This window comes from Lucilia cuprina, chromosome 2 (genome assembly GCF_022045245.1).
Source record: "Lucilia cuprina isolate Lc7/37 chromosome 2, ASM2204524v1, whole genome shotgun sequence".
NCBI lineage: Eukaryota > Metazoa > Arthropoda > Insecta > Diptera > Calliphoridae > Lucilia > Lucilia cuprina.
The window spans coordinates 70,429,011-70,450,815 of record NC_060950.1 but is presented as its reverse complement, the minus strand read 5'-3'; the positions used below and the strand labels follow the sequence as shown (position 1 = coordinate 70,450,815).

Sequence of the window (21,805 nt, the reverse complement as noted above, 5' to 3'; positions counted from 1 at the left end):
GCTTAGTTTTAAAACAAGTGGCAACTTCAGACTTGCCTATTATTTGAGAGAAAAAATCTATAATATTGCCTTTAAATTATTAAAAATTAAATCTTTTTGCGTTCTATTAAAGTTTACACATTATTTAATGAGACTTAATTAACATGATTGCTTATTATTAAAAAAAAATCTATTAATATGAATTAATAATAATTTCTTTAAAGAAATTAATGTTATTAAGTAGTTGTCGTAACTTTATTTTAAAAGGTTCATATTTTATAATTTTTATTTTTCATTTAGACCTTAATTGTAAACATGTCTTAATAGTAGCTAATCTGCATATGTGAGTAAAGAGTAGTCCTCAAAGACTGTTTCTGAAACTAATCCAAATATATGACAAAAAAATTATATATTTTACTTAACATTGTGGTATCCTAAATTATAGTAATCCCAAAATTACTACCTTCCTAAAATCCTCAATATGGTCCTTGTTGTTTAAGAAAAACTAACATAAACAATGCCTGCATTACATAAACTGAAAAAATCCATGCCTAATATATACGAAAAATGTCGTACATTGTACGAATCGTTCGTTGTTTCGCACCACGAAATGCTTTCGTAATATATACGAAATTTTACGAAATATTTTAATATAATGCAAAATATTCTTGAAAAAATTAATTTACATAAATTGAAAAAAGTGAATTTTGAATAAATATGGTAAAATTTACGAAATATTAATTTATTCAAACATTTTTGTTCATTTTAAAATAAATTTTCTAATTTTAGTTCAAAATTATTCTTCACACGAATTTTCAATTTTTTTATGAAAATAATTCGTGAATAATATTATACTTTTTCTTAAATTTTATAAAAATTTAGTAGTAGTTTTATTTAATCATAATATAATTAATATCAATATGTTTAATTTTGCTAAAATTTAAGAAAAAAATATTACGAAAGGTTTTCGTACTTTCGTAAAAATAGAAGAGGGTTTTATTAAATAATATTTCGTATTATACACGAGATTTTTGTAAATATTACGAATATAGAAGTTACGAATTTTTTTTCGTAAAATTGAGCATGGATTATTTTCAGTGTATGACTACTAAACGGATTATATACTTCAATGTATTCAATTCCAATATTAAATAGAAGTACATTATCTATAGGATCATATATTTAATTCAAACTTCCTAAATGGATCCACTTTTCTGCGTATTTTACTGCCAACGTTGTAAGATCTAATAACCGTGAATAAATAGCATAACACATTTATAATAAACTAACGAGTTGTCCCTTATGGGAATTCACACATTAAACAGTAGCTCGTTTTTTTAAATTATGAATAAGGCCGTCATAAGTGATTGATAAAGTTATTGAAGGTTTATAATTGGTATTTTGTAAATAAAACATTGATAAAATTATGATAACAAATTGTTAAAATTTGTCAATGATTCAGTCTAATTTACAACTTAAATAACTTGTTAATTCTAAAAAAATATATGAAATTGTGATTGGGCATGTCCGATCAAATGATACCCTACAGTGGAAGTCCGGGGGTTAGTAGTTACAGAGCTTTAAACAAAAAAAATGAAGATATTAAGACAAGATTTTAATGTGTTAAAGAGAAATTGTGGAGGCAACAGTCCATCTCTAAGTCATACTCTAAAATGGATGCAGAGTAGGCAGTAATCGTAAGCCAATAATACTCTCATTATTTTAGGTTTTATTTCCAGATCATTTCAGTGTTTTAGATTTAATCTCAAGATCACATTTTTTTAATTGTTCTGTAAAAACATCAATATCCACTTTTTGTCAACAATACTTTGATTCTTTGAAAGTCTTGATTACTTCACATGTTATCAGGCGTTCAGTGATTGAGAGGGTTAAAAAACTTTTACTTTTCTCTTCACACCTTTTATTTAGCTTTAAACGTTTTCTTTCTTTTGCAAAAATTGTGCTTGATCTTCAAATTTAGTTTTATGTTCATTTTAATTTCGCTTTTATTATTGTTTTTCTTTATAACGCTTTTCTTTATATACAATTTTTATATATATGTACATAAATAAATATGTATGTTTGTTTATTGATTATTATTAATTTAATTTTCAAAATGTTCATACATATAAATATGTATGTATTGTTTATATATAGAAGCTGTGGTGTGAAAAAACAATCACTTTGTGACAATAAGAATTATTGCAAATCTATTGATTAATTAAAATCTAAAGAAACAAGTATTTTAATTAAATCTTTAAACTTTTTGTGAAACCCCAATTTATATTTTTTAAATTAATACTCATTCGAACAATCTAGAAGAAATCTGAAATAGTTAATTTGTATAACTTAAAAGGTTATTAATTATTACGCGAAAATAAAATAAACAAAACATAAAAAAATAACAAAATAACAAAAATATTCATGAAATGGAAAAAAACGTGTTCAAATTTGTTTGTATTTAACAGCTGATTTGAAAAAAAAATAACAAAACAACCTAAAAAAAATAACTGAGTGAAGATTGGTTTTATGTTATTTATTAAAAATAAAAAACATATTAATAATACAACATTAAGAAAAACAAAATCAAAGAAGAATATTATAATTGTGAATAGATAAAATAGTAGTAGATATAATACATATATCTGTATGTTTCTGTGTACATATGTTTCTATGAAGAAATCAAGTGCAAGCAAACTGGTTGACCAACTATTAGTATTTTTGTTTGTTTATATTTAACTAAAACTTATGCTATACATAAACTGACTCTATTTGGCCGTTTTGTCTTGCTTGGCGTATGCCTTGGGTGTTACGTTTTTTTTGTGTCTACAGATCAATTTTGTATCTTTTATCAATAAAATAACAGTTAAGTTTTGTATAAAAGATTTTCTAGAAATTTCTTTGCGGCTGCACAAAAAAAAGTGAACAGTGAAGGACGTTCAGTTTTGTTTAGTTTTTCATGGGAATTATTTATGTAGTAAGTTGTGTTAACTAATTAATAAGATTGCTACTTCTTGTTACAAATTGCTAAATGTCTTGCCAGTTTCCATAGAAACAGAAAGAAAAATTGTTTGGTTAAAGTGTTTTTGGTACACACGTTTTTAAAAATTTGCAATAATTTCTGCTGACTAATGCCGGTTAATCACTGGAAAAAAATTATAAAAGAATCATTAGCAGAATAAAAGAACACATTCTTTTTTGGTGTATTTATTAACAATAAACAAAAAACGAAAAACTTTTAAACTTACGTTTTAATTATAAAGGGATTAGAACCCGTTTTATTCTTATAAAATCCCAGCAAACGATCTTGTTAAGAATTATTATATATAAACTCACTTCTAAAAGGATTAATTTTCAAACTATTTCCTTTAAACAAGACATGATAAGACATGGTTTCGTTGAAAACTAAAAAACTACTGATTTGAAAATTTTGTTTCAAATATTTATAAATATCGTAAACATTAGTGTGGTGCAAATTTAAATAACATATTTATGTTGTCTTCAAAGCGCCAACTAGTGTTTTAGGCCATGTATGTAATGTATTGGTGCAAGTTACCTTGCACCAATTTATTATTAACTGAGAGTTTCGTTTATGTTCGTATTGTGTTTGCCTGAGACGACGAGTAGTGTTCGTGCTCTGCTTTTATATTTGGTTCTCACTGTTTTTAAAGTTTAATAAACTTTATTAGTTAAATCTTTTAAGCTTAATAACATTTTACTGTTAAAATGTTTGCTGGGCTTAATAAAATTATGCAATTTCTTTGGATGTTCATGATGATTGTACAAAAAATTTATTGAAAACAGCAAATTTATTAAGTGTTTATACTTTTTTTCAAACAAATTAATATTCATTTTTTAAACCGTTTGTTTTTTTTATTAAAAAAAGTACGACCTAAAGGATGGTACCAAATGAAAAAAACAAATTCTTATTTTACCACAACATTTCGCTTCTTTTATTATGCTAAATATTTCTAAATATGTTAATTTTATTTTAGGAGAAATTGTGAATTAAAATTGTTCTTCTTTAACACTGTTTTTAATGCATAAAATATAATAAACAAAAAACAAATATTTAAATTTTGTTTTTATTATAAAAAAAAGTTGAAAATTAATAGATTTTTAACTCATTAATATGAGTATATTCGTACTTATGGGCAAAATTTATTTATAAGCTAATTTACATAAATTACCTAATAAAAGCGATTTTTTTTGTAAACAAATATTCAATGTTGACTAAAAATAAATAAACAAAAACAAAGTAAAAGTATTTGATTATCGCATTTCTTATATCCTTTCAACTAATTTCATTCAATTTATGTTGAGAATTTAATTTAAATCAAGTCTTGTTTAAACAAATTTCAAAACGCGAAGAAATTTTTGCTTACATGAAGCGTATTCAAGCGGTGAAAAAAAGCAAAATTTTGGCAAACTTATTATAGACATATTTATCTAAAATAAGTTAAGTTTCCAATAATATGTTAATTTAATAATGATTCGTGCTTTTTTAATGATAGACAAATAAAAGAATTATTAAATTTATAAAGAATATTTTAGATCCATTTTAAAATAAATTGTGTTTTTCAAAATTCAGGTTTAAGACGCTAAGATTTTTTGAAATGTTGTCTATAAAATATTAAAAAGTTATGTGTATAAAACAACAATAATTTATTTTTTATATATGATCTCAGATCCATTTAAAAAATATTTAATATTTTTTGATATTCTTTTTAATAAATTTATTACAATTTAGTTAAAAGACAATAATATTCTTTAATGTTTTAGCTAAAATCGCTGAGATTGATCAAATGTTAGTGAAAAGTATAACATTTTTAGTAATTTTAAAGTAGATTTATTACAGAAGATCTTAGACCAAAAATCTGGTGATTTTGTTCATATATATGGGGTAAACTAACACGCTTGAAATAATTCATGTACACATACGTTAGATATATCAACAGACTAAGCTCGATTAAGTATCTCGAAAACCAATGATACATTTTTAGTACAGTATGTCTTGCAATTTTTGTTGGTGTGTACAGGGATGATACACGCAAAAATATTCCTAGGTATAGTCAGATTTTGCAAATTTCTCGGTGTAGCTTCCTATATATGAATAATCATTTTAGAAAGCACTCCAATAATTTGTGTCTTAATTATATTTTGTTTCAAATTAATTTAAAAACAACTAGTTTTAGAAGACCATAATAATAAATTTTGAATATGTACTGTTAACCATATAATAAAAAAACCGGTTAAAAAATGGAGGTGTTTTTTAATGTGATCGATTGTTAGTATTAAAATGTTCCGGTTTTAATAATTGCGTCAAAAAAATTATTTTGGCAATACATTTTATGCGTTTCTTTGTATGAAATATTTATTTAGACTTAGAACTGTGGTTAATTTGGAAATTTTAGAATTTTTTAATAGCTGCATTGTAGGTTGAAACGGTAATGGGATTTTAAGATAAATTGTATTTTTAGAGCGCATTTTAATAAAGTGGTATTGTATGACATAAGTAAAGCGATATAAAATTATAATATAAGAAGCCATCTTTTTTAACCGTGGCACTTCGCTACCCTAAGTAAAAGTTAATTTAAACAGAATTTTGTATTTTGGATGCTTCTTAACCAATGAAGAATAAAATTTCATATTATTAGTTTCTCCTATGACAAGTTTGTGTTCAAGTCATCCATCAGTTCCGCAAGCCTTTTTCAATACTTCCATGGAATAAATTCTACTTCTTTTTCGCTTCAGAAGACTGTTTAAACCATAAGTTTATGTATATTTTACTCTGATATTTAACAACAACAATTATAAATAAGAAAAATGTGAGGTTAGAGAATTGTATATATTTTAATACTTAATCTGGAAAAACTGGTAAAACTTGATTATGGTGTTAACCCACCATTCATTAAATTTTTAAAATTTTTATAAAACAAAACATCTATGCAAAAAACTAGTTTCATTAACTTTTGCTAAAAAGAAGATTAAATAAATAGACTTCCAAAAACTAGTATTTTGTATCAAATTGTTTAATATTTCGATCTCAGCATTCTAACTCGATACATTTGAAAAGTAAAAGAATGAAAACAACATAAATTTATAAATATAGTTTTCAAGGACTGGTTTAAGATTTTCATTATTAAGAGATTAAAATTTTTATCAAATGTTTTTTTTTTCGTTTAAAATTATGTTGTAACAACTTAAACATATGTGCTTCATTATTTTGTTAAATTTAAAAAGACATATCATAAATTACATTGCTTATCATGCTATTGTTTGTTTAGTGCATTGATAACAAATTTTTGGGTGATTTTTCAAAAATTGTACAACATAATTTGTATTTAGTTATTTTTTCTAATTTAGTTTTCAGCAAGTTGTTTTAGAGAACATATAATTTAATGAAAAAATTCATAACAGTTTATAAACAATTAAAATTAAATTATAGAGACTTATATAATTTAAAATAGAAATCAATGAAATTAAGAAAAAAAACCATAAAGTTAAAAAAAGAAATAATTGAAAATGTTAAAATTCGTATAATTTGTTAACAATTTCTATTAAAACAGAGGTATTGCAACAACTCGCTAGTATTGTGAAATATTTAATAACATTTACATATGTATGCGGATTTAAATGAATATTAGAAGAACCAAGGTTTAGACAATATTTTGTGTTTGAGGAAAAATTGAAGTTGAATACTAAAATTGAACTCAAGTTTCGGATAAAAATTTTTTTGTCAGTTGAAATAAAAAAAGAATGAGGATAAACATTCGCCCTTAAAGGACATAGCTGTGATTGTGTTGTATACAAAAAAACCAAAGAAATACACCTAGGCCTCCTTGGGGGGTCTGTTGTGCGTTCCTTTAATGGTGTCTCTTGTGGAACTCTCGAACTCTCTACCTCTAACTTGACAGACTAGAACATTAATTACTAATATTTAGGAAGCACACAACAAAGTCTAAAATTCCTTTAAGAATAATTTCTATAATGATACTCTAAAACTCTCTTTATATAATGCAATATTTTGTTAAACTCTTTAATGCAAATAGCAACTGTAAATTGATTTGATTTCAAATGACGTTGTATTAAAATAAATAAATCAAAGTACAATAACAACTTATTAACATATTCTAATTAAATTCTCAATCCACTTGAAATAAATGTTAAATATTAACTAACAATCCTAAATAGAATTACTTACTCATGTTATTGCTTAAACTAAAAACTTTTAAAATAATAACTGGAATTTGTATTAGAGTCCAAAATACAAATAATAGATCCATAAAAAAAACCGGCAAGGAAACTTCAGGGAAAACCCCATTAAATGGTCTTAAACTAAACATAAACCTTATAATGGCAAAAAAATGTATGTATGTATATTTACATTTGCCGGCTTTAAAACAAAATGATGATACATATAAACTAAAATCATAGACAAACAGACAACATACTAACTACAAACACACTTACACACACACTCAGCTAACACACGTCCAGCCCCTCTAACAGATGCTGATCGTGTGCTTACTGAATGACAACGAACCATTTACCCACAATGAACGCCAACAGTTGCTGGCTGAGCAGCTTTTATTGCTGGGGTGTTTATACATACATACATCGTACGTACACCACTTGTCTAAGTCTATGACTAAAGTTCTTGTTTTGTTGTTATTTAGTTTGTGTATATTAAAGACAACAACAAAACTTTGCTGTAGCGTTGACGTAGCAGCAGAATAACGTAACGTAATGACGCGATCTTGTGTTTCTGTTATTTACAGTGGACTGACCGATTCTACTATGATTTTTTGCTGCTGTTTATCGATTGTTGCGTTAGTATGTGTTAATATTATTTTGCAGTTCTTAACATTTGCTTGATTTTTGCAAATGTGTGTTGAAATATGTGTGAATGTTTAAGATATTGTTTGCGTATTGATTGAAGCTTGATTTAACACAAAATGAAAAAAAAGATAAATTAAAATCTTACTTGGTCAGTTGGGGTTACTACTAGGGGTTTATTTATTAGCGAGCAACGCTAGCGAACAGACGTCTAAACGGTAAAATTTTCTTTAAACAAATATTCAAATATAATAAGAAATTCTCTAAACATAATCAAAACAAAGTTATCAAATAAATAAAAGTGTTAAAAAAGTAATCGATTAAATAAATTAAAGAAGAAAACGAAAAAGCGTTTGGATTAGAAAAAAAAACTACTAACTATTTTTGCAAGAAAAAAAAATTATTAGAAAATAAAAATAATTTGTGTGTAAATATTATATGTAAAACATTTAAGAAATATGAAAGAATTTGGTAAATTTTTTTCTCGACGCTATAGTGCCGTCAATTGTGAAGACAATAATACCCATCAACAAGTAACAGTTGTAGCCGGTCTACAAAATGTTACGACCAACACTCAACTGGAAAGACATAAAAGTCTACAGGCTCAACGCTCTATGAATCCTGCTGGCATTTTAAAATCATTTTTTAATGAGCGCAAAAAGAATCATAGAGCACGATCACCTACTTGTAAGTATATATTAAGTAAACATATGGACATACACATATTGCTGGGACAAACTATCACTGAAAATTTATTTTAATTAGACCTAAATATTCTTTAGCTAGAATCAAAGTTTAATATTTTCAAAATACATACATATGTATGTAAGACCACAGACAATATAATATTGGAAACAAAATTTTCGAGTGTGATATTTTAGTAAATAATTAAAAATTAATTTTATGAAAATAATGAAAAATAAAACAAAACAAATAAATAAAAAAAAAATGAAAAAAAATTTAACCTCGTTAAATAAATTGTCAAAACTAAATTAAAAAAAAAAAACATAACAAAAACATACGGAATAACGTGATGTTTTCACAACTTCTCTATTTTAAATGTTAAAAAAATTTTCGTTGATCTTGTAGAAATATAAATTCAATTTAACTAAAGAATTAATTTACTAAACTACTTTACTATTTATTTCAAATTAATAAACAAAAGTTAAACGTACGTTACAATATTAAACGAAAATGATGATGCTAAACAAAATGTTAAAAATTTAACTGATTAAATTGTTGTGACAAAAAAAGTGAGAAAAATAAAATTAAATAAGCAAAATATACAACATTTAATTCAAGTTCAATATCATGGCTAAAAAAGGTATTTTGATAATGTTTTTTTTTTATTTATATATTGAATTGTAACACTGAGCTATATGTGCAGTTTTTTTAATGAAAATTTTGAAAAATACAATGTGTTAGATGTATTGTTAATGATTTTTATGAGTTTATAGAAAATTAAATATTTAAGGCCTTATTCATGACATTTTATCAAATTCTTATAGAACAAAAGTCTGTGCGAAAATTTAATTTATAAAGCTTTGATAAAAGTTTATGAAAAAGGTCTTAAAGCATAAACCTGTGGAATAAAATTTAGCTAAATTATAATAAATGAGAAGTCTGCTGCGACTTTTCATCAGCAATCTTCCAAGTGTACTTCCAAAAGAATTACATATATCACATCTTCAAAAGTGAATATTTTAGCATTTGTGGAAGTGATGTTTATTTTCTTCTAAAGAAACAAAAATATTTGTATTTTATAATACAACAATTACACTTTCAAATTACTTCCAAAACAGGCTTTTGAAGTAGTAAATTTGGAATCAGATAAGAAGGACACCCCTCTTTTGACAAGCTCTTCAGATCTTTATCAGTACTTTCATGCAGTAAATTCAACTTCTTTTTCGCTTTTTTGGAAGTTATTTTTATGCTGCCTATGCTACTAGTATCATTTGTAAACATTATCCAACTCACAAGTTTTGAAGTAATACAATTTTATTAAAAATTTCATTAATTTTTATGTTAAATATGACAATAAGTATATCAATTTTGCTAATTAAATATAATAAAATATTTGAATGATAACGCAATTTTTAATTTTTTTTTTGCAAAAATTTTCTATCATCGATGATGTCAGACTTTTTTTAAAATTAGAAAAAATTGAATTTTTTTAAATGTTGTTTTACAGCTTTAATTATTTTATTTATATTTTGTATAATTTTTTAATATAATATTTACGTTAGCAATTAAATTTTCAAATGAAATAAGTTAATAAATGTAATATTTGTGGATTTTATCTTTATATATTCTCACTAAAATTTATGGCCAATCACTAAATATATATATTTTTTTTAAATGCGAATCGTGTGAACATAAGTAAAGTGATTAAGCTGATTTTATTTTATTTTATTTTTTTTTTTTTTTTTTGGGTTCTGCAAAATAAATCGCAAGTTTAACACAAACAACTTTAGTAGAGAGGATTTCAAAACTATTGTTTAGTTTTGCTAGAAAAACTAAACATATACATACATAAAAAAACAGCCCATAAAACATGTGCAAATATATTTTATAAGTTTAACTCTGATTTGTATGGTCAAGAAATTTTGAAATTTTCTTTAGACAAGCAACATAATAAAGTAAGAAATAAATTTGAAAATAAAGGAAAAAAAATATATTATGACCAAATTATGGTTTCAAAAAAAAAAAAAAAAAAATAAATAATGATTTGTATGTCAATTTTGTTTTGTCTAGAGAATAAATGAATTTCAAAATACCATGCAAAAATTATGCATAAAGAAATAAAGTCTTTCAAATAATCAATCAATAGTCTTTATTTTTATCTCAGTTAAATGTAAATATTTGTTTGGATTTTTTGCTAATTTATTTTCAAATTAATAGATTTATTTATTTAGACTAAAAGCTGTAAAAATATTTTTCATTGTTTTATCAGCAAGGTTGATAATTTTTGGCAATGAAATAATTCAAAATTTAAATCACTTACTTAAGAATTTGTGATAAAACATTTAAAAATTCTGAATTATATTTAAAAAAAAATTCCTTATTTTGTTTACGCTAAAATGTATGTCAAGTTCCTTTTTATATCATTTATTTTCACTTCTTATAAATGTAAAAAAAAAACACAAAAATAAACTTAAAACCAGAGAAATAATTTTTGCAAATAAAATTGTTTAATCATGAACTTGACTTTCAGTAAGAAGCATGCATACGGAAAAAAATAATAATTGATAAAAAAATATTCAAGAACGCTAATAATACTTGTAAAATTATGCTGAAATACAATACCATTGTTATAAAACAATTGTTAGCAAAATAAAAAATTATCTTGTACTTATTATTTCTCACATTTTAATTTGATTTAATTTGTGATGTAAATCGTATAATGTTAAAAATTTTATTGAATTTAATAATTGTCTGTTAAACCAGTATAATTGTTTTCAAATATATTTGTTTTCCTCTGCTTGAGGTTAATAAAACAATTACAATAAAATATTTGAAGAAATAAAAAATAAATACAAGTCATGCTTAATGAGTCAGTTCTTGCAGTGTCCACAAAAAAGCACAGATATTTTATAAAAAAACAAGTTTCATCCTTTTTTCAAGGATTTTTGCTTTAAAAGAAAAACTAATTTTACAACATCTTTAAAGAGCTTTCGATTATATAACTCATTTAGTCTGAAAGTGAACTTCAATTTCTATGCTGATTTTAGTTTCCTTTTAAAGCTTTGCAAAACCAAAAAAGCATTCTTAAAAACAACCTTTAATAGCTTTAACTAATACAATGAAATTCTTAGTTTCTTAATTAGAATTAAAAAAAGTGACATGTCAATCAATAAAAGAATTTAAAGTTTTTCAATCCTATAACTAATTGGTCCTTTTGACAGTTTCTTATAAAGTTTAATTAAAATATGTTAATTTCATTCGGCATCAATTACATCAATATACAGAAGTACTTAATATAAACTTTCAACGCTTGTTAAAATAATTTCAATCAGCATCAGTAGAATGCTATTACATATTTAAGTTTAATTAAAATTATCTAAACTTAACACTTACAACCATATTTCTTTTCTAACTGTCATTTAGCACTTAAGAAGTTTTTCCTTATTTTCATAAAATAATAACAATTTAATTGTTAGCTTAACAATATTAAGCAGTATTGCAATAAGAAACAAATTTGCGCAGGCGCAACCAAAACACGTTTGACTCACGTTTTACCAGCACAAGTCATTGTGTGGCGGAGAACACATGGCAAACAAGTGCAACAGATATTGTATTAATATATGTAGAAATATACTTATAAACCCCATACTATAGCTGTTAAAATATGCGTAATTTATTAATAAAACAAATGTTAAATGTTTAGCTTAGAAACTTGTACACATATGTATGTGCTATTAGTATATTTTTCTAATTGTTAAATAAATTTAAATAATTTATTTGTTTCTATGTTTCTTTAACTGTTTTATTCCAGTTTATCCTAATAAGTATTTATACTTTTTCTTTTGTCTTGCTTTATTTAAAATTTTTGCCAATTCATCGTTAGAAGTTTGTATACAAATTGCTTGTGTGAAAAAAAAAACACAAAATAACTCTAATGAATATGAGGCGAAACAAAATTCCCAATAATGATTCACATGAGATATCAAGCAATGAAACCAAAAAAATCATTTTGACTTTTGTACTTTTATCACACACATATCGATAAAATGACGTTTGAAAAATTTTTGCAAATTTTATTTTATCGTTTTTTTCTTCTTTCTTTCTTTTTTATGGCTGCAATCATACATTCTAAATTAATTTTATGTCAATTTGTTAGTTATTGCTTAAATTAGTATAAACATTAGAAAAAAACTGAAAAGTCATGATTTTTCAAGTGTTTTTTTAGAAAACAAAAGACTTAAGAGCCAAACCTGCTACAGCAGCTTTAAATGAAATTTTATTATTGTTGTTTTTGCAAATTTTGTAGTTAATATCTCAAAACAAAAATCTAAACAAATAGAAACTAAAAACACAACTCAGAAATATGGAAGTAATTTTGTTAAATTAGAAATAATTTGTAGTTTTTGCTAAATTTATGTCTGATTTGAGAAATTATTCAAACAAAAGGAATTTCAACAACAAATACTGCCTATTCCTCTAAATGCGAACGAATATTTCTTTCTCATTTAATATTGAAAACAATAATAATTTTTCAAATTTATTTGTTGTTTTCAATATAAAACTAAAAAATACTTGTTCGTTCGCATTTAGAGAAACAGGCCCATAGTTTTATTTTTAGTGTTTAAATAAAAACGAACATATGTCTTAGTATAAATACTAACAAAGAACTAATTAAATCATAGAATCTTTACTTAATATGCATGTTTTAAACCTGCAGGCCATAGACCAAACGAATAACTAATTAAGGTTATTTTATTTTTAAAATATATTGAATTCTTTTCATTCATTGTTTCTAGTAGTTATTTGACATTTTCGCATTTTAATTTTTAAAACTGTTTGTTTTTACACTTGATTAGAAATTTATTTATCTAATTATTTTTCACGTGTCTCACACAGAAATCCATCCATTTATCCTCTCAATTGCTTTTGCAAAGACATTTAAACAAAACTTTATATAAAAGCTTTTTTGTTATTAGAAAAAATATTAAAAAAAAATTTTGTATTTTGTTTTTGCAAAAAAAAAAACACAATGTTTTTTATTTCTATCTTTGTTTCCTAGAGTAACATATTTATAATTTCTTTTACTCTTTTTGCATATAAATGACACTTAATTCGTTCGTAATGTTAAACGCATTATTCACCTTGTTTCTAAGATTCTCATTCTAAAGCTCTGCTCTATAGCAAATAGTGTTTATAAATTTAGTTTTTAAAATAATTTCAACATTACAACAGCAATTTTATTTGCCATTTTAACAAGAAAATCTTTAACGAACTTGAGTCAACGATTTTGTGTTAAAATTTGTGTTGTTTTTATTGTCTTTTGGTAAAGAAGAAAAAAAATCCATTATGACTATTAGAAGACGTTTAAGACGTAATTCTTTAAAGGATTTTCTGGAAAATTTCTATTTTCGTCCGCGCCGTTTTTCCAAAGAATATAAAGTTAATCAACAATTTAATCAGTATTCTCAACAGAAAAGTAAGCTTTCTTTTTAGAAAATCATAAAAAATTAATTATTTATTTTAGTTTAGTTTTGTTTACTAATAATATCAACTCACAGATTTTGTTTATTTTTAATGGAATTGTGTTTTTTTTTTCATACTGAAAGGTTTTAATTTGTTTGTTTTTATAATAATTGTAACTGTATTTGATTGATTTGCAAGTGTGAGTAATGAGTTGAAATATTTTTTTAAGAACTGGGATGGAAAAGTTTATGGTTTTACAAACAAAATGCAGTGTCTTGTTTAAAACTATATTCTATTAAAAATTGTTGGTATAACAAAAAAATTTCCATTAAACAAAGTTTTCTATAATAAATTTTAATCGTTTAAAAAAATGTTCATCCCTGGCACAGAGGTATGCGTAATTATTTAGACAATTAGCAATCAAGTTTCTCTAATCTGTTTGTCACTACATGAGAGAATGTTAATAACCAATTAAAAACAGAAAATCCACTACAAATTTTGATCGTTTCGAAAAAATTTCCATCCCTGCTATAGAACTATTTAGACAATTATGAATCAAGTTTCTCTAATCAATTTGTCACTACATGATAGAGTGTTAAGGAATGTTTATAACCCATTAAAAGCATAGATTTACAGGAAAGTTATTTTTTATTATTTATGCAAATTACTTTAATCTGAAGTTTTAGTTTTTTTCTTCAAATGCACTATTAGTCATTAAACGTCTAGAACTATTTTTTTTATAATACTGTTTAAAATTTATATCTAATTTAAAGTAATTAACAACTTAACCGGCAATTTTTTTCCAATTTGTTTGTTCAAATGTTTAGCAATTCAAAATGAGAGATTATTGCGGTTTAAGGTGTTAAAATAATACAAACAAAATAAGGGGAATTTTAGAAACTATAACTAGAAAATCGTTTATACATGAAATATAAAAATTAATAAACATTTTTTTCTGAAAGTAAATGTTTTATAAATGTTTCAATAAAGAACCATTTAACTTTAGTTCAATAAACTAAAATGGATTAAACGTCATAAAAGGGTGTAAAAAAGTGTCAATTATTATTAACAATTAGAATTAAACGTTAAATGAATAGCATTAAATTATAGTGGTTTTTTTAATTGTTATTGTTTTATTCTATAATATGTTACAAATATTACATAACACTTAATACAACATATTAAATAATAGCAAATTATTTACATTGAAATTCAAGAAATTGTTAAATAATTTATTTTTAATTTGATTTAGTTTAATGGAGCGACCTTGTTATCGATATTCAATATCCTGCTTTTGAAATAATTTTATATTTTTGTATTGTAAATATAAAGTAAAGTATTAGTTTCTTAATTGTAAAGTGAAAAAATTAAAAAATAAAATACAATTTACATAGCTAATTATAAGTTAGTTGATATATTTAAATTATATTTTCATAAACACAATAAACAAAAAACAAGGAAACATTTTATTTGAAGCTTATGAATGAATGATTGCTAACATAAACATCAGTTTAGAAAAGTTGTTTTAAGTTTCTTTAATTAATTCATACATTTTCATAAAACAAAATTTTTTTTGTTTCATTTTATTATGATTATTATTAACTAGTGTTTTCTAAAAAATATATATTCTAAAATATTCCATTGCGAGATATAATAAGATTATATTTTTACAGCACGTGAATATTTTATAAGCATTTAACAAAAATTTCCATTCAGTTTATAATTTGCAAAAAAGTTCTAGCTTTTGTTGCGGCTTTTAAACTGGTTCTATGTTTTAAATGCAGAATTATTGTTTAAAGGCTTTTAGATTTTGTCGTTTTTTATGTTTTAACTTGTTTCTTTTTCTGTAGATTTTAAAATATTTGTAATACATTGATTAGCTAGTGTCTTTTGCTACGACTCCTTTTTTGTTTCTATAGGCTCATAAACTTATCTTTATAATTCTTTTGTGTATTCTTCTTTTACATAGAAAAAAAAAGAAACAGGAATTTTCTAGAACCTTTTTTATTTGTTCTCGTTGTAAAGACCTTGACTTGCTGAAATACAAATCCTTTCTCTTTTCAAATTACATCTACCTGTTGCCACACAACTTTATCATTAAGTTTTGTTTCAGGCAACAGAAGGGCTGAAGTTTTTTCTTTTTTGTTCTGTTACAAACCAACTTAATCATGCATTACACCATTTTAAATTGTTTTCAACAAAATTTTAAACTGTAATTTAGAAAGTCTTTATTAAGATTTATTTATTTCATAATATTCTCAATTACATTTCAGAAATTTCGATTTACATTTTTGAATTTCCAACAAATATGTCTCAAAAAATCTATTTTTGTAAATGTGTTTGAAATGTTTAAAATACATTAACAAATATTAAATGGAAATGGTGTACTTTGTATTATATCCAGCTGACTATTTTTAGAATAAAATCTTGGGTTTTTTATAATACAAAATTATGTATTACAATACTTTATGTAAAAAACCACTAAGAATCTTCTGGCTCATTAAAAAATACTAAAGCCAATTACAACTTTCAATTTTTCACTCAAATAGCCCTTAAAAAGGCTTTTTAATTGTAATAATAAATTTCTCGAACGTAATTAAAACACAACCAAGCGGTCTTGGCGTGATTTTTTTAATTGTTATAATAATTTGCAGTTATTGTATTATACTTTATAAAGTGGTTAATTAAATACTATTTTCTCTTACATAACTTTAAGAGGATTTTTGTAATCGATTGGACTTTTTGTTAAATTGTTCAATTCTCAAGCCTCGTGTATATTTTTTTATTAGTTTACACTTGTGTATAAATGTTAAAAATTCTTTCCATTTATTTCGTTTTTAATGTAAAACTATCATTTTCATGTGAATGTCCAATTTTAAAGAAGACCAAACAGAAGAAGAATGATTTCATTATGTAAACATTTAATAAAATGCTTTAAAGTGAATGAAATTTTTTAAACGTTTTATTACTAATATTTTAGTATTTATTAGTTATCAATTAAACCTACCGGGTACTGGCGGGTATTTATAAACATTTAGTTAGTAAATGTAATTAATAAACTTATTAAAAATTCCTTAATATTTATGCTCAACACCTGGTGTATTTTAGGCTTAATTTTTGATAACGCTTATTCTTTTTAAAAGTTTAAATAAATACTATTTAACCTAAATACTATTTTCTAAATAATTCTTACTTATGGAATTTTTGCACAAAAAAAGAAATATATTTTTAAAAAATGCGTTAAACTGTTGTAACAATTTAAACAAGATTAAATTCTAGAAATTGTTTATGTTGTGTTTATGATTAGTTTTTTTTTCGCCCAAAGGCCAATAAACTTTAGATAATGTGCAGAATTCGCTTTGAATGAAAAACAGCTTTGACAAAGAGTTCAAGGAAAATAAGTTGTTATTAAACTTAAACTTGTAATAAGTAGTAGTTAGAATTTATTTAACAGAATTCTTTGTAAATTCAACAAAACAAAGTAATTAAATATTTTTTTAACAAAAAAAATGTTTTTTTAATTTTTAATTACAGGTGCATTTCTACTATTAGCTGTGGGTATTTTAGCCATATGTACTGCAGTTTTAGTAAAAATCTTTCATCCTTATGATTTGATATTCAATTGGGTAAGAGAATAATTTATTTATTATTTGTAAATTGTATTATTGTATGTGTTATATTTAACATACAACTATACTATAATACGACACATGTTATGTACTTAAGAATAATTTTATTTTGCTAATTTCATTACAGAAACTTGTTATGGCGGAAAATGGTGAAATTTTCAATTTATGGGCTAAACCTCCAGTGGATTTATATATAAAAGTCTATTTATTTAATATAACCAATGCTGAGGCTTTTCTGGCTGGTCGTGAAAAAATGAATGTCGAACAAGTGGGTCCTTATGTTTACAAGTAAGTTTTGTAATTATGTATTTTATTTAAAGTTATTTAAGAATGCTGGCAATAGTAAAAAAATATATTTGAGGTCAACAACTTTTACTTTTATACGCTTTCCTTATGCAGTATATTTAAGGCCAGTTTTTAGGTAAACAATTAACGATTTAATTTAAATCAATCTGTTGTTTTTGAGTACTTAGGTAGTTAATTTTATTTGCCTAATGAAACTAGTTTAAACTTGAGCAAGAAATGCAAAAGTGTAAACAGCTGATGCAAACAAATTTATGCAGTTTTTATAAAAAATTAAACAGCTGATGCAAAAAATTAATGCGATTTTTATAAAAATTAACATTAAAATGTTTTATTTCTTAATCATTATCAATTATGGATTTTAATCTAAGTTTTTGTTAACTTTCATGTTACACAAACAGTTGTCTACTTCTTTTTTATAAAACGTGCATTGTTTTGGTAGCAGTAGTTTTGTATGGCAACATTGCAAAGTATAAATTTATACTTAATAACTTAAAAAGAATTAACATTAGATTAACTTTATTTTTAGATTAACTAATCAGGTTATTAATTGACATTTAAAAACCCGCTCTTAATAGTTTTATACGCATTTTATATGCATAAATTATAGATTTAATTTTTTTTTATACAACTAAACTCCTCCCACTTATTTTAATTGGTTTTTTCTTTTTATCTATTTACAGAGAACTTATGACTCATGAAAATATTACATTTAACGACAACAATACTATTTCCACCAATCCAAGTCATCCTTTGGTGTGGCAAGAACATTTATCAGAAGGCCGGCGAGAAGACGATGAAGTTGTAATGGTTAATATTGCCATGTTGGTAAGTTAAAACTTTAAATCATAAAACTAAGAAAAAGGCAATAAAAAAGAACAATTAGATAAGAGAATAAGAGAATACAAATCTGCTACATATCCTTTTTTGTCTTAAATCTTAAAAAATATTTGTTTTCTTTTTCAATTACTTTAAAAAATTTACTAACATTTCTTTAAATAAATCGCGTGATTTTCACATGTTTTTGTTTTTATACTGTAGTCAGCTGTCACAATATAAATAAGATTTAAATTTATACAATACTAAAAACATACACTCACATATACATATTTACACACATATAGTTATAACAAAAAAATATAAAAATAAAAAAACAATGTTTGGGTCAATAAACGTTACTAAAGTATAAACACATCTATCTATACGAATTTAACTTTCAAATACATAAACAGCGTATACTAGAATAGAGTTTATATGTATGTGGGTAGTTTGAATATATATATATTTTTTCCATTTCATAACAATACAATAAGTTTAGCAGCACTCGGCTTTTAGACAAGCCTTCTTTTTTTGTTATGTTTTTTTTTTGTAAAGTATTTCTATTTCCCTAATACATTAATAATGAGGAGTTATAGAAACAAAGTTTGCCAACTCCAACTTTTTTATGGGAATAACCTATTAAAGCTGATATTGATTCTCGATATTCATAATTTGCCAAACAAAGTCAGTTAAATAGAATAAAGTTTACTTTTCTATTGTAGATTTTCGGCTGAAGTTATTTGTTTTACAAAAGTCAAAAGTAGAGTTTGCTGCTTTTGCTTCTATCTGTTGATATAAAATGTAAATTTTAGAATAAATTGGAATTTACATTATTAATCTGTTAACTATGTGCATACGTCAAAATAAAATGTTATGTTTTTTTTTACAATTCCAGTTTCAATTAACTCAATTTACTTCCCCCTTTCTTTACACCTACCGCAAACAGTAGTTAATAGAACAAATTTGCATTTAGAAATATATGTTTAAACAAATTTAAACAAGTGTATTGTTAGGATTAGTTTAAACGTTATAACAGTATTGCTAAAATAACATGTTAAAACTGTCTGAATTAAGTGTCTGCTGTTAAATCTTAAACAATTATAATTGTTTTATTGTTGCTGACAATAAATGGCAAAATAATCAAAGTTATACACTCAGTGAAAAGAAATGACAAACTAATGATATATTGTAAGAAAAATGACATTTGAAATATTTACTGTTATATGGAAAACAGCTGATGATTATAGGAAATGTTTATATTTCCTTTTAATTAAAGATGTCATTAGAATTTGGTAAACATGTAAAAAAAAAACTAAAGTAGCAAACACTTTAATCAAACAGAACGGCAATCCCATAATATCTTAAACTTAGAGCATTTTTCATAGAAAATCATATAAATTTTATGTTTCATATATCAATCATAAATTTAAAATTAATTAAAAAAAAACCCGTATAGTAATAAATTTTCTATAAACTTGTTATTAAAACATTTTACATATAACAACATAAATACGTAAAATTCTAATGTTAAGATAGGTCTGAAATTCTTTTTATTTCTATTTATTTATTTTTATTTTTTATTGTTTTTTTTTTTTTTGTTTTCTTGAAACCTGGGAAACTAGTTACAACAACTTAAGGAAGCTAAAATTTCATTCTTTTCTTAAACATGTTTACAAATATAATTCAATACCTAATTGCGTATTTAAATAATTTATTTAATATATTAATGTTTTTTAAATATATATATCAAAATACAACTAAATGAATTGTTAATGTATCGTTTTAAATTATTTTGTCTCATACTGTTTTTATTGAAAAACAAACTCAACGACTTGTTTTATAAAATAACATTAATTAATAAACTGCCAAAAAAAATATTGTTGTTATTTAAATTTGTTTTAAAAATAATTAAACTTTGACGTCAGTTTGCATATAAATTTACAATGAAAAAAAAAAGAATCAAGAAATTTCTTTGCGTTACAAACACTCATATAAACAATTGTTTTGAAAATGAAAGGAAAGTTTTACAAGTCTTTAAATAATAAATTGACAAATAATAATAATAAAATGTATTAAAAAGGTTTAAAAAAATTCCTCTTATTATATATACATATACATATATATTGTTGTTGCTTTAAAATATTTTATTTATTTTGTTTATATTATTTTTTTCTAAAACTTTCCTAAATTTGTGATTTTAGAAAAAAAAAAAACAGTAATGAAATGGGTCATTTGCTTAAAATTGGACTTTTAGAGTGGTTAGAAAACCAGTTTTTAATATATAATATCTAGCATTCCTTTAAGCACTAATAATAAACAAAATTAAGTTGTTTAATTGATAAACCAAATAATTCCAAACAGCTTTTTGCAACGGGATATAAAAGAAATAATTTATATTCTTTATATTTAACTCAACCATGAATTTGCTAAAACGAAACAAGTTAATAATTATTGAACTTTTACTTTTGGTACTTAGCATTCAATTTGATAAGTTTATTAACTTATATTATAACTTAATTAATTGAAAAGCTGTTTGAATAGTATTTTCCATAATTTTTGTTACATTGTGCTTTTTTATAGGTTTTTTTTTATATTGCAATCAAGCAAATAGTTTTTGTAATCAATCTACGATAAGCAATAAAAAAATGCCTTAGCAAATTAGCCAGAAATAAATAACGAATATTTATAAAGCATTGACTAAAATATTGACGACTGTAATAAATATGAATATAATGGAAAATTAATTACTTATAATATAATTGTTATAAAAAAATACCTGTTACTTGTGTTATTTTTAGCAGTCATGTCAGACAGTTTGATGAAAGGTTACTTTGAAACTTAAGTTAAATTAGAAAAATATTTTAAGAATTTCTTTAAAATAACACAAATTTTTCTTTTCATTAAAATTTGTTTGACTTAATATTCCTTTAATAGTTATTGCCATTAACAATAAACAAAAGACTTAAGACACAAACATGACTTGCGAACATTGTACAATTGATAAGCGTTTAATTAGTAATTTATCCAATTAAAATAATTTTGTTTAGCCATATGTATCTACTAGTGGAATATTTTTAAAGGGAATTTAT

The 21,805-nt window shown here is 23.8% G+C and overlaps 1 protein-coding gene across 3 annotated transcripts in view; it reads left to right on the top strand.

The window, feature by feature from the left end:
• The window catches only part of LOC111675275 (scavenger receptor class B member 1), a 35,536-nt gene that overhangs the window by 4,272 nt on the left and 9,459 nt on the right, over window positions 1-21,805 (top strand). For 2 of the 3 annotated variants that reach the window (XM_046952314.1, XM_046952319.1), the window contains 3 exons: window positions 17,500-17,591; window positions 17,722-17,882; window positions 18,581-18,725. In XM_046952314.1, the coding sequence (XP_046808270.1) occupies window positions 17,500-17,591; window positions 17,722-17,882; window positions 18,581-18,725 (398 nt within the window). Of the gene's footprint in view, window positions 1-7,824; window positions 8,506-17,499; window positions 17,592-17,721; window positions 17,883-18,580; window positions 18,726-21,805 lie in introns of those variants that run through there. The other variant, XM_023436012.2, reaches the window with a different exon arrangement.